General features: G+C 42.4%; 1 protein-coding gene across 1 annotated transcript; it reads right to left on the bottom strand.

Moving 5' to 3' along the window:
- Window positions 1–24,271, bottom strand: kat6b (K(lysine) acetyltransferase 6B). Its single transcript, XM_037691473.1, has 17 exons — window positions 24,081–24,271; window positions 21,285–22,131; window positions 16,545–16,653; window positions 13,704–13,819; window positions 13,428–13,509; window positions 12,790–12,919; window positions 11,753–12,696; window positions 10,549–10,670; window positions 8,133–8,245; window positions 7,875–8,016; window positions 7,581–7,742; window positions 6,976–7,069; window positions 5,243–5,474; window positions 4,794–4,953; window positions 4,161–4,430; window positions 3,069–3,378; window positions 1–2,947 (listed from the first exon to the last, which is right to left on the bottom strand). The coding sequence occupies exons 2-17, from the start codon at window positions 21,900–21,902 to the stop codon at window positions 159–161; spliced, it is 6,393 nt and encodes a 2,130-aa protein (XP_037547401.1). The 5' UTR covers window positions 21,903–22,131; window positions 24,081–24,271; the 3' UTR covers window positions 1–158.
- Between the last annotated feature and the right edge of the window lie 760 nt (window positions 24,272–25,031).

Here is a 25,031-nt window from a genome sequence, read left to right as displayed (position 1 = left end):
CTGCTGGTTTTTAAGTAATAATAAAACATAACAAAAAACAAAAAGACACTGTCAGAGGAAAACAAAAAAACAACAAAAAAAACCCACAAGGCCTGATCTGGGCATCGTTCAAACGGCCAAATGCACGTGAGAAAGAAGCAGCTCAGTCCTGCGGAGAGCTATCGCCTGATTAAAGGCCCTTTCAGGGACTGCTTGGACATGCCCGTGTTCATGTAACCATGGTGACCAGCTGGAGAGTACACCATGTTGCCATGTGGCGGAGCCTGCATGGGCTGCTGGGGGTATGGCTGTGTTCCCATCATGCCCATCTGCATAGAGTACTGGGGTGACTGGTTCATATAGGCATGGTTGCCATGGTAGCCACTGTTCATCATAGGCTGGCTCATGCTGTAGCCATTCATGGCGTTCAGGGAGGACATGTTCATGGAGTTGACATTGTAGCCTGGCGCCGGCATGATGTTCATGCTCATGTTCATGCGTGGCATGGCGGCCAGCGTCCTGGATGGCGCCTGCATGGCTACAGTCTGTGCCGGCCGGGAGTACATCTGCTGCTGGTGGTGGGACAATGAGGCCGACTTGGAGCGTGCAGAGATGTGAGTCTTAGATGTCATTTGGGGCATCCGCTGCGAGGACGGGATGCCCATGTTGGGCTGTAGCATCATGTGTGGTGGCGAGCTGAGATTCGGGGGAGGGGTCATGGTGGCCTGCACCTGTGGGTTGGAGACCCTGTGTGGGGTCTGGGACAACGATACTAGACTGGAGTGCTGTGAGGAGAGCGAAGGCGTGTTTGCATAAGATGTGATGGGGTGTGAAGCGGAGTGGTTGAAAGGCAGGGAGTGGGGGTGTTCGATGAATGTGTTGGTGAACTGCTGCAGCTTGGCCAGACTCAGGCCAGATGACTGAGAGTAGTGCCCACCGCCGTACTCCCCCTGATGGTTGATCCTCTCGTAGAGTGCAAAGTTCGGGTTGCCAGACTCAGGAATGTCTGCCAGCTGCACGGCGGTGGTGAAGTTGGGGGGTATGGCGCACTGAGCCATGGGCTGTTGCTGACTGTGCTGATTGTGAAGGCTATGCTGAGCGTGCTGATTGTGCTGGCTGAGCTGATTGTGCTGCGGGTGGTGATTGTGGTGGTGACTATGCTGGTTGTGAGGATTGTGTTGACTATGCTGGGTTAGCTGATTGTGTTGGCTGTGCTGATTGTGTGGACCGTGCCTGCCGTGGGAGTTGTGTTGACTGTGCTGGCTGCGCTGGCTGTGTTGACTGTGCTGGTTATGCTGGCTGTTGCTGGGGGGCCTCTCCACCACCACGCAGCCCTGCGGCGACTTGACGTTGCAGTGCGTCGGCGAGCTCAGGCTGTTCTGCTGAATCATCCCGCAGCTGCCCGGGTTAACGGCAGCCATTTGTTGGCTTACGGCACAGCTGCTCTGGGGCAGACCACTGGGGGGGATGGTGCCATATGAGCAGCTGTTCTGGGAGGGGCCTGTGCCACAGATGCTACCCCCCATGGTGGAATCGTAGCTGCTGGGGTTCTCGTAGTTTTCTGTGGTACTCTCAATGCTGCCCAGATCGCTAAATCCACTGTCCACCACCTGCTGGGAGTGATCTGACACCGACGGCACATCCATCATGGGACTCGTCTCCATGTTGTGGAGCGAGGGCACAGAGATGGCGCTGTGGTCAGGGCTGATCTGAGTGTAGCCACTCTCGAGTATGGAGACAGCCGGGCTGTTAACAGAGCGTACAGACTGGCTGGGATGGGACTGCGCTGAGGAAAGGGGACTGCTGTGGTTTGACTGAGGGCAGTCGTCCAGTGAAGTGAGCTGAGGGCTTTGGGCAACATGGGCATAGCTCCGCAGATTCCTGCAGGGCTCCTGGCTCTCTACACAGTCCTGGAAAACGTTCTCTCCCTCACTTTCTTGGGTCAGGGACTGAACAGCTTGAACAGTCTCTGAGTCAATCTCCGTGCAGACGGGGTGATCCTCTCCCAGCATGGGACTGATTTTAGAATTCCCTGCAGGAGGAAGAGGTGGCTGATTTGGACAAGGGCTGGGTGTGCTTTCCTCCTCCGACTCAGAGTCTGCAGGATTATCCGAGTCTGCAGCCGCTATCGAGGCGACTGCTGCAGCTTCAGGTGGAGGTGCCGTCTCTGTACTTTCCATTATATCCTGCATATTTGCTGCAGCAGTAACTGGTTCTTTGTCACTACACAGTTCTTTACCAACCTGCTGACTCAACTCAGAGCCGTTGTCTTCTTCTTGATCTAAAAAAGGTTGGGTGTATTTTGGTATGTCTTTTAAACTTTGTCCCGGCTCATCTGCACTGCTGTCAGGCGCTGGCGTTTTTCTACGATTTTCATCTTCATCATCAGCATCCTGATCCTCTGTCTGAACTCTTTTTTCCTCATCGTCATCATTTTCGTTCTTCTGTGACGCAGCACCCTCAGTACTGAGCTCCACATCTTTGGCTGGTGAGTCCTGATCATGTCCACATTCCTGCTGGTCATCCTCGTGGGGTTCTGGTGAGTCCGGTCGGTCCACGGGCCTGGGCGACTCAGGATCAACAGACGGAGCAGGGGAACACGCCGGTGATGCTACAGGTGATCCCTCAGGGGAGCTTGACATCTGGGAGCCATGCTCAGCAGGACTTGGGGGCTCAGAGTTGAGCCCCTCCTGCATTAAACCTGGACTAGCCGAGCCTCTGCTTACTTTTGTGCCTTCATCTGAACTGACATCCTGGTCTGGTTCTTGTTTTGGTTCTTCAGTGCGAATATGGTGCTGCTCCGACTCCATAGGTGTTTCAGGGGGGGTGTAGAGGTTCAGCTTGAAGCCCATCTTTCGTTCGTTCTTTAGTCTCCATTTAGGAGGGCCGCGTTTAACTCCTTTGGGCCAGCCTTTCTTCCTCTTTACTGGACGGGGTCTGCCAGGTCTCTTGGAGACTATGTTAGAGCCTGAAAATATTAAATAAATAAATATATTGTGCCATTGAAGTAAAACAATCTGATGCAATAAATATATTTTAAAGATAATGCCAAAAATGTTGTGTGAATAATTATTTGCAAACAGAAATACCTTCGTTCCAGTGCTCAAGATTGTCTTTCTGTGCATTTTTCTCCAGTCTTGGGCGACCTCTCCTACGTTTTATTGGTATACTTGACGTCTTGTACTTTAGTGTCGTCTCCTCTTCGTACTCATCATCATCATCATCTTCCTCCATCTCACCCATTCTTGAGGTGTGCTCCAGCAGGGGCATGGGACGTTCATCCTCCGAGTTGTCAAACGGTTCGTTCAGCACCTCTGTTGTTTCAGAGATGGTTTCTGTTGTGACGCTGCTGTTGATTCGCTTCCTTTTACGGCCTCTCTTCTTGAGAACAGCAGTGCTCTGAAAGGCAAAGAAAAGAACAACCTATGAAAATTTCCTTCACAGTCGAGTATTAAGACCCAAAACCGGGGCACTACGTGGATGACCTCCATGAGAATATGGCAGGGATTCATTCAGAATTCTGTGCTGAATGTTTAAAAAACCCACTGCAAGACTAAATATTTAAGCACGGCAGCCTGGTGTGGAAAACCACAAATGAGACAAGCAGAGCAAGCAGAGACCACAGTCTATATTTTACATTCTCGAGTTGTATCCCACCGGCTGCGTACGACTCGACCGCTTTCCTTTTTGAAACCCCTCACAAGCAGAATGTGAAATCAATACTGTAACTTGTGCACTAAATACACCCAGTATCAGTCTTTCTCTGGTTTCCACATAGACCTCTCTGACATCATGCAGCCAGCTGTAGTATTATCTGCAGCACAAGGGGGCAGTGCCATATAGATGGAGCAGATGCAAGGAGCACACAAGAGGGCGGTAAATTAACCATGACCACTGACAATAGTACAAGGTTTAGCCGGCAAAGTCTCGACACCAGCAGTGAAAACACAATCCATTATCTACTGCTGCAGGCACACAGGGGAGGCTCCAGATGACAGGAGGAAGCTACTGAACCCTTCACCGAATCTATGAATATTTATCAAACCTCTCTCTCACACTCAAGTAAACAACAGGGTCTTTAATAAGGGAAAATATTTAGATTTACGTGCAGTTTCACTTTATTGCAAACCAAAAGCTGCACTCTCTATGTAGACAGAAAAAGCACATAAGCACTAAGTCACCTTTCTCTTGGCTGCAAGCATTGCATGGGCTTTTGTCAAGATAGGGGGTGAGCCATCAAAGTCATCGTTGTCGTCATCAGTTTCGTCATCACTCACTGCCTCCGACTGCTGGATGCGCCTTGACCAGGGGGGAGCGGGGCGGCGTTCGTACGTCCTGTAGGGAATCTTGCAATGGACCTTGGTGAGCGTTTGCCTGCCACCGTGAGTCATCATGTAGCCATCTCTCTCCTCCTTCTCCCAACAACTAGCCTGCTCCTTTAGCCGCTCAGCCTGGTAATTAAATGGACAAGACGCATTATCTCTGGGAAAGGAGCGTGCACGGACAAAACATCAGACCAGAGAGGCTAATGGGAAAACAAGAGATTGGAATTAACGTCACAACAAATTAATCAGTGCAGGTTTCTAAGCAGTGTCCTGCCTGGTTGTTGGTTTGTCATAGTAAAATCATTTCCCTTTGAAAGAATGAATTATATGGTAAAGTCATTACTATTATTTATGCAATGAACTAATTTAGAGCAATTTTTGCACAACATTCTGGTTAAAGCAAGAATGATTGTCCATTTATTGGCCTCAGCTAATCAAACATCCACTAATTATGCTTTAGGTAGGTGTAAACAAAAAAATGAAACCCACATCCATCTCTGCCTCCCTCTCCTCCTCAGAAAGGACAGCATTCAGAGTAATGGAAGGAGTCCAGCGCAAGGCATCTGGGTCCACCACAGTTTTACGTGGGTTAGCCCTCAGTGTCTCCACGTGGCGCTGAAGCAATCTTTCTCTTCGGACCAACACAACCCTGTGACATAAAGAGAATAAAAGGCTTATGAATTAGCAGCACATCCACACCCAAAGCAGGCACCATTCATTGCAGAGAAGTGGATGTGTGGTTAAATCCAAGCACAAAGATGAGCTCTTTGGGACCCCAGGTGCTCCGTGTCCTTGGGGGTACTTAACCTGACTTACTTCTGTCAATATTCAGCAGCATTAATGGATATGCTGTTAAAAATACTCCCTGGCCTGGATAAGTCAGACAGCAGACAGAAGCGGCAAAGAAGTCTGAAGGAGACTAAGGCTCGGAAACTGACCTGCCATCCTGTCTGTCAATCATTCCGAGTTGCTGGAGAGTAGCGGCAATGTCATGTGGACACATCCCCGTGGCTCTGCTTATTCCTTTAACACTGATGTGTTTATCTGAGTGCTTATAAAGGTGCTCCAGTATGACACTTTTCCAATATGCCAGGTAGGATAAGCGACCCAGTTCTGACAGCGGCTTCTCTGGGGAGCCAGCTTGTCCTTCTCGCCTGGTGAGAAGGTAACCTAAAAAGACAAGATTCAAACAAAACAACAAAAAAATGCTTTAGTTAAGCGGTAAGCTGCAGCTGGGTTATTTCAGATTGCAACTCGTTCCTTTTTGGTTTAGATATTCATGTCAGGATGTGACAACAAGCCATTGTTGGGATTCACCTTCAAATAGTATAAAAGGGAGGAAAGGCAATCAGCTTTCCACTCTTTCAACCTCTGTCAGAAGCTATGATACAAGCTGGCAAGGGCAACAAAAGAGGATGAAAGAGGGAAGCAAAGAGGAAACAGAGACAAAGTGAAATGGAGAAGCAGCTGAATGTCATTTCTCACAGGAGACTAAACAAACGAGAGAAAACAAACAACAGAAAGAACTAATACTAATACATATGTGAGTATAATTAGCTTTATGACAGCCCCATCAAAGGTCATCTATTACAGGAGACATGACATTAATTAATACCTTTTAATGGGCTCCCACTCCAAAAACCAAACAAGCAAATCTAATCACCAAACAGTGAACGCATAATATTCCAGTAACAATATTTATTACAACAGCTAAGAAAATGAGCTTCTGAAAACAAACAGCAATGATAATTATATCAAATTTAATCAAAACTGTTTGTTTTTTTCCAATTCGTTGTGGTACATAAGAACAAACGAGTCATTACGAGACTTTTGAGTTAGGATGTGAAAAGGGAACGTTTCCCAAACAAACGTACATACCAACACTGTGCTCTCAGAGCTACCTGAGACAAAATGTTCTTCTAAAACAATCCAATATAACAGAAAAATCTTAATCTAAACAACTTCCAGCTCCAGAGCTACATTTTCCAATAAAGCCTTCAAAGAGCTCAGAACTCAGCTGTGTTCAATCTCCCTTAATCCCCGTCTTTGTTATCTGCACACTCTCAATATCACAGATCCTCTCGCATCTCTGTGTCTCAATGGCTCCCAAAGTGAACAGGAAATCAAATGCTCCATTACCGCCCGCCCTCCCTGCGCTCACTTCCCTCCTTTTTTCTTCTTCGTGCACAAAGTCGACAAAGAGACGACTCGAAAATAATAAAAATGCCTACACTGACAAAAAACGCCCGCCTAAACACAGAAATCCACTCAAGGCAGCAACTGTTTTCTTAAGTGAACTGCAAGGCTATAAAAGCTATATGTGCTGCGTTTACTACACCAAAACATAAAAGCAGCATCTACACCCCGTCACAAGTCAGGAAGAGAAAATTTGGGGCATCTTCTATAGCAACAGCTTTTTAGGTAAAATACTACTAGTTGCCAAATAATAAAAGCAGCCAGAATGTTGTTCCTTACACCTAATCATCTGTGATTGCCAAGCGCTGTACATGAATGCTCTTGATTAGACCCTTTCAACGGCTTAACAAAATAACAGCACCTTGCCACAAGCTGCAAATCCACCCTTTAATCTGAAATTATCAGTGTAAAGAAAAATAAAAACGATGAAAAAAACAGTGATTCTGGTGGTCTAAAAAAGCTTTAAAGAACTTACTGAAATCAATAAGGAACCTTCCAAATCCTTGCCTTTGGTACTGAGGCATAATCATTATGCAGGAGACATTGTACTTCTGCTGGCAAAGCTTTTCCTGAGGGAAGGAGAAACAGATCAAGTATGTCAGAGCTCTGCTGAAGCTGGCAATTTACTGCACCTGCCATTGTCCTTGTCTTTAAGCTGTGCACATACACACAGGGTAATGACTTTCACTTTAAATGTACCACAGTGTGAGAATTAGGTCTGCAACTAATGATTACGGTCATTAGCAACAAATCTGTTTAGAAATTATTCTACTTATCTTGCCAGGAAATTGTGATATTTTCTTGCGTTAAAGAATCCTAAACTGTCAATTTACAATTATGTAAATGAGAGAAACGCTTCAAATCTTCCAAATGTAAAAAAGCTCAAACCAACAAATGCGCTTGGCTTGACAATTCAGCTTAATAAGCTCATCGTTTAGGCACTGCTGTGGATAGAAGTTTAAAATCCTTGCTGCAAAAACAGACAAATTACAGCGAGGTTTTTCCTCTATCTGCATCATCGTTCCAAATTGATGTGTGGTAATCCTTCGTTTCCCATAAAAATCACTCTGTAATTCATACCTTGGAGAAATAGCCCACAAGATGACAGCCTTTCTCATCATTCTTTGTAAGTATGTAGAAGAGGAAAGGCTCCACATCATAATACAAGGTCTTGTGATCCAGGAAAAGCTTGGCTAACAGGCAGAGGTTTTGGCAGAACAGTTTGCTGACATTTCCATCAACCTAAATGCAGAAAAAAGAGCAAAGGGACACTGTTCAATCGGAGTATTTCTCCTCCTTATCCTGGAGCTCATTTATTGGGGATATCTCATGCAGCATACAGTTATTGCTCTATTGCTGTAAAAGAGAGCTGACCTCAAAGACAGAAAGGTTGTCCTTTCTGTAGATTTCATTGGCTGGTGGATGGAACCAGCCACACTTCTTTATGTGTCTCAGGAGAATGTTTTTGCTTCTCATGTACTTCAGACAGAACTCGCACAGATAAAGCTTGTGTAATCTGTTAAAGGAAAAATAAAGAGTTGCAGTTTGTACTTCAGAGTGCAAAGTTTTTTAGTAGCAAAAAGGAAGAAAATATAAACAGTTTAATTGGGGGAAAGTGTGCCAGAATATTACCTCGAATATTCAGGTGGGTACGGTGAAGAGTACCAGGTCTGAATCTCATACTTCCCAAATTCAATGACAGAGGGGCATCGCATAAACTCTGTGTTCATCAGAGATCCAGTTTTCTGTGGGATTTTACAAAAGCAAATAGATAACTAGTGTGACCCAGATAAATTGCAGTGTCTCTTATCAAAAATTACAATAACTGCATCAGTACAATTCATGTCAAGACTGTGGTTTAAAATTCCCGTGTGAAAATGAAAGATATGACAGTTCTGTCAAAAACTGGTCACTTCAATCAGAATGTTTTGTTGCAAAAATACTGATACCTTATGATAATTTAAAAACAAGAACATGTGTTCCTCTACGGGAACCTACGGGATAACCTTATTGCAGTTGTTTATTTTAAGCCCTTTTTTGTTGCTGGCATTCAACAATTATAGACTAAATAATGTAAAAAGTAGAAAAAAAAAACCCTAACTTGAATTACTGTACTTTTCGCTGTATAAGTTGCATATTTTTGCATAAATTAGCATGTCCTGCAACTTATACAGCAAAGTGACTTATTTATGTTTTTGTTCTACCATATTTATAACCTAATTTTTGGCTGAGATCTGACGATTTAATTCATTCTGGCATGGAAAATATTGAACACTACCATTTTCAGCCACTAGCAGGCCCTCGAGTAATATGGCAAGCCAAGTGTCTCATTAATAGGTAAAAGTGGCTATTAATGAGACACTTTGCTTGCCATACAGAGCCACCTTCGTCTTGCTCCGGAACTCCTGGAGCAAACGTCAAATCAGCTGCATTTCACCGCGCCACCGAGGCGAACTGCAGCTGATTTGACCATTAAAGTGTATTTATTAAGGAAAAGTTCAACTGAGACACACCTTTACTATAATGTTGAGCAAACAATAATTGTTTTTAGGTGGTTATCTTGTTAAATTTTGAAGAAATGCACAGAGAGTCCTCCCTCTGTGCGCTCCCACAGCCGCAAATAGGCTTTTGAAAATGCAGCTGATTTGACCGTCAAAGTGCGTTTATTAAGGAAAAGTTAAAATGAGACATACCTTTGCTATAATTTCGAGCAAACAAATAATTGTTTTTAAGCGTTAATCTTTTAAAATTATTTTTAAAGGCCTCCCATGCACGCTCCTGGGGCCACCATTTGGCAGCTAATTGATTTTTGGCACAACACCGGCTCACGCTTCCAGGTGGTCAGCGATGACGTATAATAGATGCAACTTATATGGCAAAGCAATGTATTAATGTTTTTGTCGACTTTATTAGTCATTTTTGGACTGATGCGACTTATAACGGTGGTGCAACATGCATGGCGGCAAGTACAGTATGTTTACTGAAATGAGAAACATACACATTTAATCATATATTACAGCTCTATAAGTCAACTAATGACAGCACTTCAGACAAATATTGTAGGTTAATACAAAAATCGGTCTACTGGGACTGCATTTATTACGTAATTAAATTTATTTTCATATTTTATGAATAGGTCATGTTTATATATTTTATTCATTTGTGCTTATTTTTAGTTTTTATACCAGCAAAATGTAGAGTGGCGATAAAAGTTTTCATCTGCTTTGAAAAGACAAATACAAAGACCTTAATTGTTTTTAATTCTGTAATATTCCTATTTGCAAATGTTGTTTCTCATGTCAGTTTACAGTGGCTATGTTTACATGCGCAAAATTCTTTGACCGGATTGAAATGTTTTCAAATTAAATTATTCAAATGTATCGTTTACATGGGAACAACCCGTTCATGACGAGCGTTTACATGCAGCGGGCTTTTGTTCTGAACAGAAGTACTGACATGCGCAGAGTGGTCAACTCACCTAAAAAAAAAAAAAAAACACAGAAGAAGAAGTTCTACTTTGAGTTTACTTCCGGGATGAACGTAAACAAACCTGAGTGCCCAAAATGGACCCCCGACAGGTTTCAATGACGGTGGAGACGTTACAGCTCTCCCTGACTGAGCTCCAGGTAATACAGATCATTTTGAGCTCTTTCAAAGTTTCTAGTAAAAATGTGTCGCTCACTGACCAGTTTTGCTTCCCCGACAAGCTAATGTTATTAGCATTAGCCAGACTGCCATACGTGATGCAGACATGGGTCGCCCATGTGCACAGGTCAGTTTTCCACAATCGGAAAAAAATGAACAGATTAAGTGTTTACATGCACACCGTTGGGATTATGAATCGGCATAAACCACCCGTCTCATTCTGATCGCAAATTCTTTCGGATCGAGCTGAATCAACAAAGAATAATCTGAATGGGGTGTTTACATGATGCATTTTTATTCCGAATGGCCATTTAATCCGATTACTTATGTCCATATAAACATATCTATTGTCCTTGATATCTTCTGTCACTTCAGGTTGAACCTTTTCACACCGTTTCCTCACCTGAGCAGCAAATTCCTGGACCCGTGTGAACGTCTCAGTGTCTTCCTCGGTCACGTGGTCACTCAACATGGCCACACACTCTGTCTGGACATCCTGCTTCACATGCAGCTCCACATTGTGGCCTGTTACAGGCACAACAATACAACAACAACACATCAGACAAGCACATAAACACCAGCCTGTTTCAAGCAGCAGTGGCTGAATAATCTCATAAATGCATTCTATGCTAATGTGCTTATACTGTGAGTGCTGCTGCCGAGTCTGTTTGAGGCTGAGTCTCTGAGGAATTTCATAATGTATCATCTCTGCATGTTTATATTAAAATCCCTGATGTAATGAAGTAAAACTAAATCACTCTAATTGCGTAACCGCTTTCATGTGCTTAGTCATCCACCAAGACAGTTTCCCATGAATTAAGAAGCAGATGCATTGGAGGGAGCGAGTGTCGACATGAAAAGCAACTAATGTTGGAAAGCAGGCAGTAATTTTATGAAAGACATCAACACCGTGACTTAACCACCAAAATAAAAACCCATTATAAGTGGAAATGATGTGTCGTTAGCATATTTATGGATATGTGCTGCTGGCATATTTAAAGTCTGAGAAGGACTTTGTTTGGAACTTCTTGAAACATGAATCACGTTGTTATTTTCTGTGTTTTTCATGCTCAGACTTCATTCTTGAAGACAGTAAAATGCAAGGGTTAGAGCAATTCTGGGTGTAATCATCATGTCAGCTCTGAGTCAACTTGGGTGGCTGAATCACCGGGTTGGACATGTCTAATGACCAGTGAGAGTGAGGTTAAGAAGAGACAGTGACTTTAAGAGTGATGGTGGGATGAGAAAGAGCGCAATGTGACTACAGTTCCTACTATGTGGTGATCACAGTGTGCACACTACTGGAGAGTGTCAAGGACAGAGCAAGGAGCAGCATGAGGGGGTTAGTGGGCCATGCACTATGACAAAAAGCCAACGGGCAAGAAGATGGAAGCCACAGAGACTTCACAGCCAAGTCAAAACGCAACTAAACTTGTTAACTAAAAAAATATTCAAACCAGGAAAAGGATTAGTAGCTTGTTAGAATGTTCAAGATGTCTTCTCAGGTTTGGAAAAAAAAAACTGCGAGTGTCAAGCTTTAAAATAAAAAGAAGAAGCTTAAAGGTGTGGAGACGCAGGTCTTGGCTGGTATTTTAAGCCTTGCTTACCATGATTATTCTCAGGCTTAATTCTTCCGTCTGTCAAGTCTGCCTTTCCTGGTGAGGGGGCTCCCTTCTGAGGGCTCACTCTATACTTCAGCCTGCCTAGAGTCCTGTGATTTTTAAGGAAAGGGTTACATTTGAAATGACTGACCATCTTAAAAGGGGTTCCTCTGGGTCGGCCGGGCCCAGCTGACGAGGAGTGTAACCTATTTCTACTAAACTCGTTCTTTCCAAGGCACTGCAGCCCCGTTTTGGACAAATCCTGCTTGCGCTTAGGTGGTGCGTAGCTTGGTAGCCTCTTTTTCCGCGACTGTCCCTGAGTAGTAAAAATGTGAGAGAGTCCGTCGAAAAGTCCCTTCAGTTGGCTGCTACTGCAGAGACTACTCAGGGAAGGAACACTAGACTGGCTGGAAGAGCTCTGCGGCGAATTAGCAGAAGTGGAGCCGCTGGACACCTGCGAGGGGGGGCTAAGTCCTGGCAATGTGGAAGCGGGAAGAAGTGCAGAAGATGGAGGGGTTATCGTTTGAGAGGCATCAGCAGCAAAGGCAAACGGCTCTGGTGAATTGGACAGTTTGGGCGGACCCTTGTCTCTAGAGCTGAACTGTTTGGAGGGCGACTCTATGGCTACAGCTCGCAAGCGACGGCCCACAGGGGAAGGGGTAAAGAATTTGGAAAGCCCATCAATAAGCCCTTTGGTTTTCTTGTTAACAGTAAGTGTGGCTGGGGTGGAGGTGGGCGTGAGGGAGGGAGAGGTGGTGGGAGGGGAAGAGGTGAATTGGGTGGCGTTGACCGCACAACAAGGATCTGCAACAGTCAATCTGTCTCTGGCGTCCGTCACAGATGCAGCATGACCAGATGAAGGTGTGGAACAGACGGTAATCTTTTGACCCCTACCAGGTGACCCCCTTCCTCCAAGTGCTACCATGGAGCCATCCCCACTGGTTACAGACCTGCTGGGACAAGAACCAAACAGCTTGTTGTAGAAGCGCAAGAGAAATAGAAAATCACTTCTGGTGATGTGTGGAAAATATTTGCTCGCTCACATTCTTTGTTTGAGCTTATTTCTCTGTCTTCCAATTGGCTTTGCATATCGACGTTTGATCTGATCAGCCTTCTTGTGCAGCAGTTTCTTCCCGTTCTCATTTGGCCTGCAGACTTGGCAGATCCAGGTTCCTGGATGACGTCCAAGCAGAGAGAGAGTGTAACGTTTTCGGTGGGTTCATCAATTGAGAGGACATACAGTACAGTCATTTGAAGCATTTCCTTTAATACAAAGCGTTGGCGAGAATCCCACCAGCTCACAATGACAATCAATTAGTCAGCACAAAGTGAAAATCCATAGGAAAAACACAGGGTCAATTCTCTGACCACCAAAATAGACTTCATGTCAACTTGTTGACCTAAGCTATGTGACTTGTATGAACTGCCTGCCAAATACTCCATTACAGTACCAGCACCATCATTACCAGCCTTGCTGTAGGGTCAGTACTGTAATGCAGAGATAAAGAAAATCTCCCTAGGGATGCTGAAATAATTTGATATGCATGCAAAGCCCCAAATAAGCCACTGGTGCTTCTCTGTGTGCTGAGTGACAGCCCCAAACGGTCGTCTGTGAAGAAAAGGCTTTGAATTGACAGCAGAAGGGAAGAAGCAGAGAAGCCACACAGTGTAAACACCTCACCTTTTGGCATTCTTGAAAGCGGCGGATCGCAGCATTCCATGTGGAAGCCTCGATCACATGAATCGCAGAACAGCATCTCATCCTGAAAAGGAACAGCAGGAATGTGTAAAGGAAAGAATGTCCCAATTGCATACATGCAACACCACTGTCATTCAACTTATTTTAGAAAAATGAGCCCAGTTGTGCACATGAGCATGTTTACAAATCTCTAAAAATCACTGGGATCCACAGAATAGGATATACAGCACTAAAGATGGTGTTAAGTAATATACTCACAGCATTTTTTCCCTGTATTCGACAGGAGCTGCAGGTTTTGCATTCAATGCACTGCCACCTTAATCTCTTCACATTCAAGGTTAAGTCTTCGGAGAACTTTAGACATGATGGATGCCCTTCAGGAGCAACAACAATACATGTTAATATGACATGTTGCTATCAGCACTAGCTGAGCCTACAAGCTAGAAGAGTCAATGTTTTCAATCTATTTACACAATAAAAAGTTAAATATTAACGTGGTAAATCCTAAGAAAACTATGGTGTGCCTGTACATCCACACCACTTTCTCTCCTCACCACAACTTGTGTCTAAAAACAGTATGATCAAACATCTGAGCTGCTAATTACAGATAATTTGATCTTAATGAGGCAGAAACAGCAGCAGCACTCTTTCTAATGGAAGCCGATCCATGAAAGTCATGTAAAAGCTCGCCTTCTCTCACACGCAGCTCCCTCTCATGGTTGTAAAACAGCTGTTTTACAGTGAGAGCACAATTTGTGTACACGACAAGTGGTTAATGAAAACCACCTCGACGCTACTCTGTCAAATTTGAGCTATAAAAATGTCACCAGGAAAACTATTCCTCGCGGCATTTAAAATAATTGTTCGAACATAAATGACTGGCAGAGGTGATTTTAGTGGAACAAAAGAACACTAAAGGAAATGGCAACAGTTTGCAGCGGGAAAAGGGCTGATCTTTGTGCCACCACAACCGGGCTGCTTTATAATAGAATTTGAACTGAGTGAAAATGACTTTATTGATTTCCAATTGGGCAGCATGGCGGTTCAGTGGTTAGAGCTGTCGCCTCTTAGTAAGAAGGTCACAGGTTCTCCTCCCGCCTGGGGCTCTTCTGGGTAGAGTTTACATGTTGTTCACGTACTTCTGATTTCCTCCCACAAACCAAAAACATGCAAGTTAGGTTCATTGGTAACTCTAAATTGTCCCAAGGTGTTGTGGGTGTAAGTCTAAATGGTTGTTTCTTTCGATGTGTCCCTGAGGGACTTGCAACATGTCTGGGGTGTACCCCTGCCTCTCTCACAGTGACTGCTGTAAATGGGCAGCTACTGCAACTTGCAAAGGAGAAGCGGGTAAAGACAATGGATGGATGAATGGATGATTTCAGATGAAAATGATCACTTTGAGTATTTGCCCGAATGGAATGCAGTTAATATGAATTCCTTCAGCCAGTCAATGTCAACACTGTTCTTCAAACATTCCTTAAAGTGGCTAAACAATAATATAACATACACTATACCATTGCATTTATTTGCATTTTGAAATACCTACAAATCTGTAAAAAAAAAAAGGTTTTAACTATGATAAATTGCTAAATATTTTAAGTAATTTAAGCAATAAGGCTATTTAACAACACATTTATTCAGACATATAAACATTTAAATCTCCTGAAAATAGAAGATATGTTGCAAAAACTCTCCAGTGATACCACAAAAGTTAATTTCTAAACAAGTGAACTATTTTTAATCTTACAGTTCCAAACAGCAGCAGCAATAAACATCTAATTATTGTATTGTACATGTGTATATGGCTCAGAAACTGTACAACGTTTTGCCAGAGCAGCAGCTGTTTCTAAATCAGACCCAGCACATGAGTAAAGCTGGCTCTTATGGAATGTCACACACTGCGCTTTATATGAATGTTGAACCATGTGTTAATTTACACTACAGGTTTTAATCAGCCTTCCTGCATGGCCAGAACCTGTGACTTATTAGCTAACACTTAACAGGTCAATTAACCAACCCCAGTGTACCTCCAACGCTGAACAAAAGCAAAAACAACTAGTCACTTTGCACAGCAATGCTCAATTCTCAGTATTAATTATAAAAATGCAGCTTAATCAATCATATTTTGTTTCTTAATTAAGAACACTGAATACTAGCATTACAGTATTTTTACCACAATATAAGAATTTGGCCTATAATTCAGTTATTTTTTTACATCTCTGTACAAAGCATCCCTCTAAATCATTTCTTTTTTTAGTCCATTAAAAACTACTTTGTTGTATTGAGAATGACTTCTGTGCATAGTTACTTCAAGTTAGCAATTGAATTTAAAAACTATTTTATTACCAAGAGTTATTTTGCTCATTTGGCTGGTGAATGATGCAAAGTTCAAGGTATTCAACCCAACTTGAAAAGTCTATGGTTTTTAATAGGGATGCACGATATTGAATTTTTGGCCGATATCCGATACGCCAATACGTTAAAACTTATTTGGCCGATAACCGATACCGACATTGATGTGATATACAGATGCCAAAAAGGGGGCTGAAAATGATGTAACACTTCAACTTGGATTATGTTTAATGTCTAATTCATTCATGACATTTACTCTCTAACGCAACGACAACACTCGAACAGTGCAAATTTGTATATTTTCACAAATCTGAACTCAACCTGTTTACAAGCGAAAAGTGCACAAGTAGTAGTGCATTTTGACTTCTTCTCTGCCGTGATCCGATCAGGTAGGCGTACGTGACATCATCACGTTGTGATGGCGCTGCAGGCATCCTTGTCGCTGGGTTGTCATACATAAACAGCGCCTTCAATATCAGTGAGTTATTTTGATGGAATGGCCTATGTCCGATATTTAACTTTCGATATTCAACTTTGGAAAACACAGAATACTTACTGATTGTTGTGGGGGTTTTTAAAAAGATTTTAGACCATATTTACCACTTTAGTTCCTCATATACACTTTTTCTTTTGAGGCTCTGCTAACATGTTAACATCTCAGTGGTTTACACAGTCTATTGTTTCATGTAAAGTATATTTTAGTTTTGAAAACAGCCATTCAGTCAAGTGTTTCTGAAGCCGACTTACCACTGCTTCCACAGTCTGCACAGGACAGCAGCTCTTCTGGCTGCTTGTCCCGATTGGACTCTTTCGTTCCAAGACAGAAACTGCATATTGGGATGGGGTCAACCCGGAGCTGAGCGGGAGAAAAAAAACAAAAACAAACAGAAACAAACAGTTTGAAAGACAAACGGGCTGTGCGCTATATGTTAGAGTCTTGTTAGTTTCTGAGTGTTTTGTTTGGATTTTTTGAAAATCGCTGTAGTGATTTTGCTGGTAAAGCCAAAAAAGATAAAACCAGCTTGTGGATTTAATGAAACAGCCACACAAAAATTTTTTATAAATAAAATCCAACTGAAAGCACAAGCTCGAAGAATGAAGATAAAAAAAAACCAGCAGAGTTCTCACAGACTAGAAATGAATTATAAATGACTCTCATCCTCAGAGATATGCTGCATTTGAGATCCACCTCCTTTATCCATTACATCTGAATGTGTAAGTGATCTTAGTAATCATAGTTTAAGGGCTTAATCCAATTCTTAAAGCTCGCACTTGAGTCTGAAAGGATTAACCAGCATGTAATCAAATTACCTCAATAATATAACATGCTCACATTGTTACTGCCATGATACACTGTAAATGTTGTGAGTCTCAGAACAAACACTCATTTAAGGGCTTATTGCCAAGTTCAGAAGAAGTAAAATATGAGCTCAAGGTTTAAGAGGATTTCTCCATTGATCACTGAGAACGCAGGGAGGCTGACTTCAGAGGGAGAGCAAAGGCTTAGTGTCTACTTCCCTACAACAGACAGTCTAAACCGAACCAATCATAGGTTCAAATCAAAACCATCCAAACAAAATTCACCATGGGTTTTGTGAAGTTAAATTTTAAATGAGTTCTAAAACAAAGGCCTCTAGAGGAGCAACAGACTGCTGAGAGGAAGTTCTTAATGGAAAATATCACTCACTGGGTGTGATCATAAATAACCCACCTCATCATCAGTTTACACACTAAGGCCTTACAATTGACTAGAGCTTTGGATGGCACTCTGGGGATGCCCATAATTAGTTCCTGGTTTCTATGACGCAGATCAGCATCCTGAAGTAAACCAAATTTGCATCTCTCAAATCTGCACTGGATATGACCTCCAGCTAGGGCTGGGCGATGTATCGAATATACTCGATGTATCTCGAGTTTTTCAATTTACGATGGTTAAAATGTCTCTATCGCAACCATCGAGTATAAATTGCCATTCAAATAATAAGCTTTCCGCATCAAATTCACTGTGAGTTTCGTTTATCCGACACGCAACGAATGCATCACTACTCCCTGCCCCTCCCAACCTGAAAATGTTCCGCATGACACGCTGTGCGGAGCATGCGCATATAGACGTGGATAAAGGAAAAAATATGGCGACTGCGGGAGATTCAGGTGAGGGGGTGAATGAGATGATAACTGAAGAGTCCAATGAACTAGTTCCGAAGAGAAACAGCACTGGATCAATAATCTGGCAGTGGTTTGGATTTTACAAGGAGGATGTCGAACAAAATGCGGTAATTTGCAAAACGTGTCGTAAAACCATTGCCATGAAAGGAAGCAGTACCACAAATTTATTTCACCACCTAAGAAGTCGTCCACTGCAACATGAAGAATGTTGTAAACTCCGTATGTCCACGTCTCCCCACACAACAAAAAACGTTAAATAATACAGCTGTGAAGCAGATGACACTAGCTTCTTCGTTTGCCAAAGTCATCCCGTATGACAGAAAAAGTACAAAGTGGAGAGAAATCACTGACACAGTAACAAAATTGATTTTACAATTTTTATGCAAAAAGCACTAACAAGCACCTTTTTTTTTTCAAACTAGTTTATTTTTCATTGTGGATTTGTGCTTGGTGTACTTTTTTTGCTTGTTTATCTTGTTTATTAAAGGTATAGTGTTGACCACAGTAAGAGACAGTGGTACTAATTTCATTACTGAAGAACATGATTTGTGTGCAACTGATTGGTTACAATAAAACATTTTAAACTTATTCTGATTTTTTATTTAATTAAAAAAAAACATCAATGGTCTGTTTGAATGGAGTACACCAGTGCAATTTTAAATACTAGTTTAAAGTAACACTGGAGATTATTTATTAATATCGTGATATATATCGTGTATCGTGATATAGCAAAATAATATTGGGATATTAGATTTTCCTCATATCGCCCAGCCCTACCTCCAGCTGGCCTTTAGCTGAAATAAAGTAAGGTTGTTTTATTTGTTTTCTTTTTATTTGGCAGCCAAAACAGAGTAAGGACATCCTTTCAGTTCCTCACTGCATCTAAATGATGCACAGGGCAACAACAGCAGCAATTTGATGTCACTTTTCCTGGCTGTATCAATGAGCTAGCTTTAGTGAGAGGAAGAAGTTTACCACCACATCAATGATCACTCTATTTCCCAACCTGCTGGGTCAATACTTGAAAGCGTGCAGGAGCATTAAAAGCTGCTCGTACGGCATAAAAATCACTAAAATTCTCACATGTGATGAAGCTACACCTGCAGGTTTTAACACTGTGGCTGTGTAATTGCCTCATGTTACAGAAGAAAATCAAAACACATTTTGCTCACATGAATGTTAGTGAGATCTATAAATTGGGGCGGTCTTGTTCAGTAGGCCTGAAAAGTAAAAATCAACATTTTTCTTTATTCAACTCTTAAAGCGAAGACTTTTTGAAACAGAACTTGTAACAGAGAATGTTTTTGTTACTTTCTGACATTTCTAAAAAAATATTTTGCTAAGTATTAGGCACCAATACACATCCAGATATTTTATCTGGATCACACAAAGTCTGTTAGTGAAAAACACTTCTCAAAGGTCAAATACCATTCCCTCAGCTAAAATAAAAGGAAGAATGTTCTTCCTTGATTTCAGGCCAAGATATTTCACAACAAAGCCTTACTTGGAATATTTTTCCTGTATTTGAAGAAGCAAAAGGCATGTGTCATTTTTATAAAGGATTAATAAATTATAAACTACAGACAGAAGTGATGGAACTGAAATCCAGACCGTTTATGCTTAGCTAGTGTTCTTACTATTCTCAGAGCACACAGATAGTGAAGGTACTTTTAAAGACAATGTGAATATTATTAAGTTCTATTAACATACTCTCCAGAAACTAACCTATGAAGTCTGGTCCAGGAACTGGATTAATTTCCACTGGGGATATTTTTAGGTCTAGCGAATAAAATCAATAGCAATTTGCGATCTGCACGAGGCTAAAATGCAAAAGTAGAAAGACAAACGCAGCTGAAGAGACGCTGACGATTTACATGGGGATTCTAAATTAAGTACATTACATGAAATTATGCTGCTTCAAAAGAGCAGGCTGTCCTGAGTGAGGGGGTGGGGTCCTATTAGCACTGCTGGTAGACAGAGTGAGCTCAATTGGTTGCATAACACAGCAGGAAAAAAAAGAGAAAAAAACTCTCATTCCTTGTCTTTGTTCCTGCCAGAGTCTCTTCAGAATCTAATAAACTCTAAACCAAGACTGTTCTTTTTAACCCTCAAAGTATCTCTTATTCTCTGCACACACGCTCTTGGTGTGCCCTAACAACTAAGCAGGCAGATATGTCTCATCCTTTGAAGTAAATGTTAAATTTAAAATTGGGGGGGTGATGTCATCAAGCCGGGAGCAATAGGTTGAAATGCTCCAAATGGAAAACAGCAGGCCTTCCTGAGAGCCATGGCAGGACGCTGTGTCTCTAAAACAGTTCTCAGTTTCACTTTTGGCCTGACCACAGACACACTCACAGTTGTGGCTGCAGTATCAAGGTGTCGCTTCCTGATTATTCACTGTGAAACTGGCGAGGAACAGGGTGACAGCTCTATTGCCTGATGCAGCTCGCCACTTCAGCTGCATAACTTGTGCATAAAGTATGAGACCACACTTAATCTTGATAAACCTCCACACAGGACATGGTAGAAGCTTTCACAACAAACTAGATGACTGCACACGGCTCGCACCGCTACACAATGACAACCATTTTCCATCCAACACCACCTTGCACTGGTCTTAAAATTGAAAATCACAAAATACTGGCATATTTGTGTTATTGTCAAGCATCAACAACAGAATCTCGGCAAACTCTGAACCCATCCCTGGAGGTGGCAACAAGCAGCAGAAAGAATGCAACCTGGAAGTTTGTTTATAAAGTTTTATTTCCTCTTTCGAGCATTATTTGCACAAAGCTCAGAAGAGCTGCACGTAGCCTGAGAATATTCTGGCCTTCTTCCGCAATATGCTCTCATGCCCTTGCAAATTACCAATAAAATATATGTTTTACTGCAACTCACAAGATAGTTGGCCACATCCTTTAAGGTCATTAGGCTAGAGTTACATAACCTGTGGGAAGCCCAAAGCAGGCTGCCTACCACACACACTGTCAGCATGACTTTCTGATTTTCCAAGCTCTCTTATTATGGAAACCACTAGCAACACAGCCTTAAAGGGATGGACTCTAGATGGGCATTATTTTTTTTACCTCCAGGGATTAAGTCCCAAAGATTCAGACTATAATTGTAAAATTCCTATTGAGCAAATTCCATTCAGTGGTAACCCAAAATCTCATCCCACCAACGTGGAAGTGACACATAAATCGCTCCATTTACGTTCCAAAACAACTCAATTACTAAAACTGTCTCCAAAAGCATCTGAAGAAACAGAAAAGCTTAAACATGTGAAATGAGGGACAAACAAGTATACAGGTGTGTATGTACCTGGTCACGTTCATGGGGGAGGAGTGTCACTGATGACAGGACCAAGGGGGAAGCACTTGGACACCTGGAGCTCCTTCCCTCCACACCGCCATGGATGAGCTTATACCTTGGGCCATTTTTTACCAATCTGCCATTGCTGACTGACCGCTTCGCCGCCAGCCGCAACCTTTGCCGAAAAGCAGGATTGTCAACCATTTTTGAGATGTCATCCTGATTCCTCAGGTACCTCTCGATGTTCTTTAGCGAGGAGCCATGGGTATCATCCAGACCTTCAATGGCGGTCCTAAGTATTTTATTCCAATCAATATGGCGGAGATCGTTTGAATTCCATATAGATTCCTTTGATGGCAAAGCTGTGTTTGCAGGCAAGATTGATCCAACTCTTCCAGGATTTCCTGGGTCCTTGTAGGAAGTACTCCCCTTATTTGTAACCTTGAGGATAGAGCCATCATGAACGCTTAATTCCAACTGCTCAAGGACGGTCTTCTTGTCCAGTCCGTGCACCGTCGCCACCGCATGACAAATTCTCTCCTCTGAAGGCCTCTGCTTCTGCCTTTTAATTTTTTGTATTGCTTCGAGAATCCACCCTGTGTAGAGAGGGTTCGCAAGTTTTACCATGGTTGAACAATAAGCCTCACAAAAATGTGATCCATAAAGATTCCCCCTTTCTGCAGCTGCAAAATAGGTACATCCACATCCTTAGTACGGCCAGGAAGTTATGTTCCACGACAGCATCCGCAAAGATCTTCTAAATCCAGGGTGAACTCGAGGAAAAGTACAAGTAAATTCCACAATGGAAGTTGTCAGCTGACCTGGAACTGCGTTTTATTAGAATCCCAGCTCAGATCTAAAAAAAAAAAGAGAGAAACACAAACAGTTTGAGACACAACATAAAAAAGTAGCTTATAGCATACTGGCTGTAAAGGCTAAGCTTAAGGAATGCAGGGATTTTGAGATGTGCTAAAACACCAGAAACAGATGGACAAAAACAGATGCAGGCGCTGTCATGGCTGCTGAAGAAATCAAAGTGACTTAATCCATAGTCTGACACTTTAATCCGCACACCAACCCAGATGTCCTACACACACAAAAAAGAAAAACTATTCGCCCAAAACAGCAAGTTTTCCACACGATGACATTTAAGTAGAAACTTCCACCCACTTCAGAAAACATGTTCGGTTTCAGGTGCCCTTTCTTTTGACGCTGCCACAATTTTACAAGTTTAAAAATATCACCATGTCACGTCCCCTGCCCGACAACCGAAATGTATTTCTTAAAAAAAAAAAAAAAAATCAAAGTTTAACCTTTAGTTGTCCGCGCGAGACCACTTTTGTTTTGACAGCTCGACGACGACACAAACTGGCGAGCGCGAGCGGTAACGACACACGTATAAATAAATAATCGATAGCTCACTTTTTTTTCCTCCCTGACAGCTCCGTCACCACCGAGCGAGTCGTTTTTTTTTTGTTGTTGTTGTTGTTTGTTTTTTTAAATCCAGGGGAAAGCATTACAAACCGGTAACAAGTAACGTAACGAACCCCGAGGAGTTGTGCTCCGCTGAGTTGAGCTGATAAATGTCAGCGTTTCCCAACTGATGTCACCTAAACAGTCGCCATTTTGTTACAATGTTGTAGTTTACATGAATCCGACATGACGCTGATTACAATCCAATGGAGTCTCATTAAACCTTACCTACACTAATGTGCCCTCCCCGGCAACTTCAATTATTGGCTGTAAAGACGAGATCCGATTTCTGGTTTGATAAAGCACATGTCAATCTTTATGTATGAGCTCACTCTAAGCGGCACCGCACTGGCTGCGTGATCTGTCACTTCCGGCCATTGACCCGCCTCTTAAGGTGCCTCCAGAGATGAATTGATATCATTCACCTCTAACGCTCATAAAACCCCAATTTACGGCTCCGAGCGGGGAGATGGTTGTTAATAAGTTACAAACGCGCTGTAACAGATGCAAACTGGCTGCGTGGTAATAAATATTTAACCTCATTTGCATAGCGTTTAACACCGGCCCACCTTTACTCGGATTCCTCCTTGAAACAGTTGGTTACACTTGAAAGTGATTTGGATCGTTTTAGACTTTAATTGGCTGTTTGTTAAATCGATCATTTGTTTGCATTTGGGGGGGGGGGGGAGGAAAAAAAAACTGCGAATGCTTTAAGATTGACTTAAAGTGGAACAAGTCATAAAATGCATGCGCACATAAAAAAAATAAAAATAAAAAAAAAGCACCGTCTTAATCTTGCTTTCATTATTTTCCCGAGAGGAGCCGTAATTCTCCTGATATTTAACGTTTAAACTGCGTGACAACGAGTTGGAGCGATAAATATGCGATTTAAAAAAAATAATAAATAAATAAATAAAGTAGGCTCTGCCTGTGTACGTGTGCGCCGTGCAACCACGGCATGACCTCTTTATCACCATTAACTATCAAATATCCCCAATGAGGACAAATAGTGAGCCCTGGAGGGGGAGAAAAAAGATGTTCACCGGGGAATACAAGTTAACACGGCAGCTGGGAGCGAACCTCCTCCATCACTAGTTCTCAGAGCTCCCATTTCCTCGTATTATATCGCAGGAATAAAATGACAAACAGCCTCTGGTTTTTTTTTTAGCAGGTTTCCATCTTCGAACAGCCCGAATCTGCCGGCGGCGGCGGAGGGATACAACAAATTAACGGCAAGTTTAATGCAAAGATAAACATAAAGCGAAGAAGCGAGGGGAGAGGAGGAAAAAAAAAAAAAAAAAAGAGGGGGGAGACGGAAAAAGTACGGGCTACCGTAAATATGTGCTGGTAGTCTTCAAGTTTTTCCCCTTCCTCGGATACTCCTCTTCGTTTTCACGTCGAAAGGGTAAATGTGAAGCGACGTATTCCGAGCGATTTGGTGGTCTCGAGACGAAGGCTGAGGCGCTCGCGCCGAGACATGGAGGACCTGATAACAACTAATTGAAAGGTTAATCTACATACTCAGCCTGTGACAAAGTAGTACCCTCCCCCTTCTTCTTCCTCCACTGTAGACATCCCTGCTACGGTGTAGTGGAGCGGACCGTCGCCCCCTTTTAGTGCGCTCCTACAATGATATTGTCAATTTCACCCCCCCTTTTCCATCAGCACGTCCAGTGATGAGCCAAGAGGAACATTTTCACGCTTTTTTTTTTGGTGGATTAGCCTCTGCAGGCTGCTCAACATTTTTTTTTTTTTTTTTTTTTTTATGTAACTCTCCCTATTAACATCAACGCCCTGTGGGCATTTTAAACTTCCACTGATGTGAGGTTTATAACCCTAAATGTGACTGGCATAAACCCTTATTTTGAAATTGCTCTCTCTCTGACCAGTTTTACTCATGGATATTACCCTAATCAGTTAATTAACTTCAACAAGCTGATGATAAGAGCAGTTTTTCCCTGGCAAATAGTGCAGATGATTCCATTATTTTAAGTTTTAGCTCTCTAAAAGCACCAGAAAGCTCATTTTTCATGCAGTAATACAGATGTAATTAGAGAGATAATTGGTTACTTCTCATCAGATTAAAAATATGCACTGTACAGTATGAGCAGCTTTTTTTTTTAAAGACCTCATGAAAGCATTTCTCCTCCTGTAGAGGCATATTTAATGTGTAATTTGATTTGCATCTGACTAATACAAGCCTTAATAGCCTCGTCATCATTCTCCTCGTTTGCTTTGATGTTTTTATTGACCTAGCTCACATTTATGAAATTTAACATCCTC

The sequence above is a fragment of the Nematolebias whitei genome, chromosome 17, assembly GCF_014905685.2.
Source record: "Nematolebias whitei isolate Nwh7 chromosome 17, NemWhi1, whole genome shotgun sequence".
Lineage (NCBI taxonomy): Eukaryota > Metazoa > Chordata > Actinopteri > Cyprinodontiformes > Rivulidae > Nematolebias > Nematolebias whitei.
This window is presented reverse-complemented; position numbering and strand designations above follow the sequence as displayed.

What these genes read in the sequence shown, in the direction of transcription:
- kat6b (XM_037691473.1), bottom strand. Translation starts at nt 21,902, where the DNA reads ATGGTAAAACTTGCGAACCCTCTCTACACAGGGTGGATTCTCGAAGCA. An exon ending in TCCAGGAATTTGCTGCTCAG is followed by an intron (nt 8,246 to 10,548) that starts GTGAGGAAACGG and finishes AAAATCCCACAG; the next exon opens with AAAACTGGATCTCTGATGAA. An exon ending in TCTTGAGCACTGGAACGAAG is followed by an intron (nt 2,948 to 3,068) that starts GTATTTCTGTTT and finishes TAATATTTTCAG; the next exon opens with GCTCTAACATAGTCTCCAAG.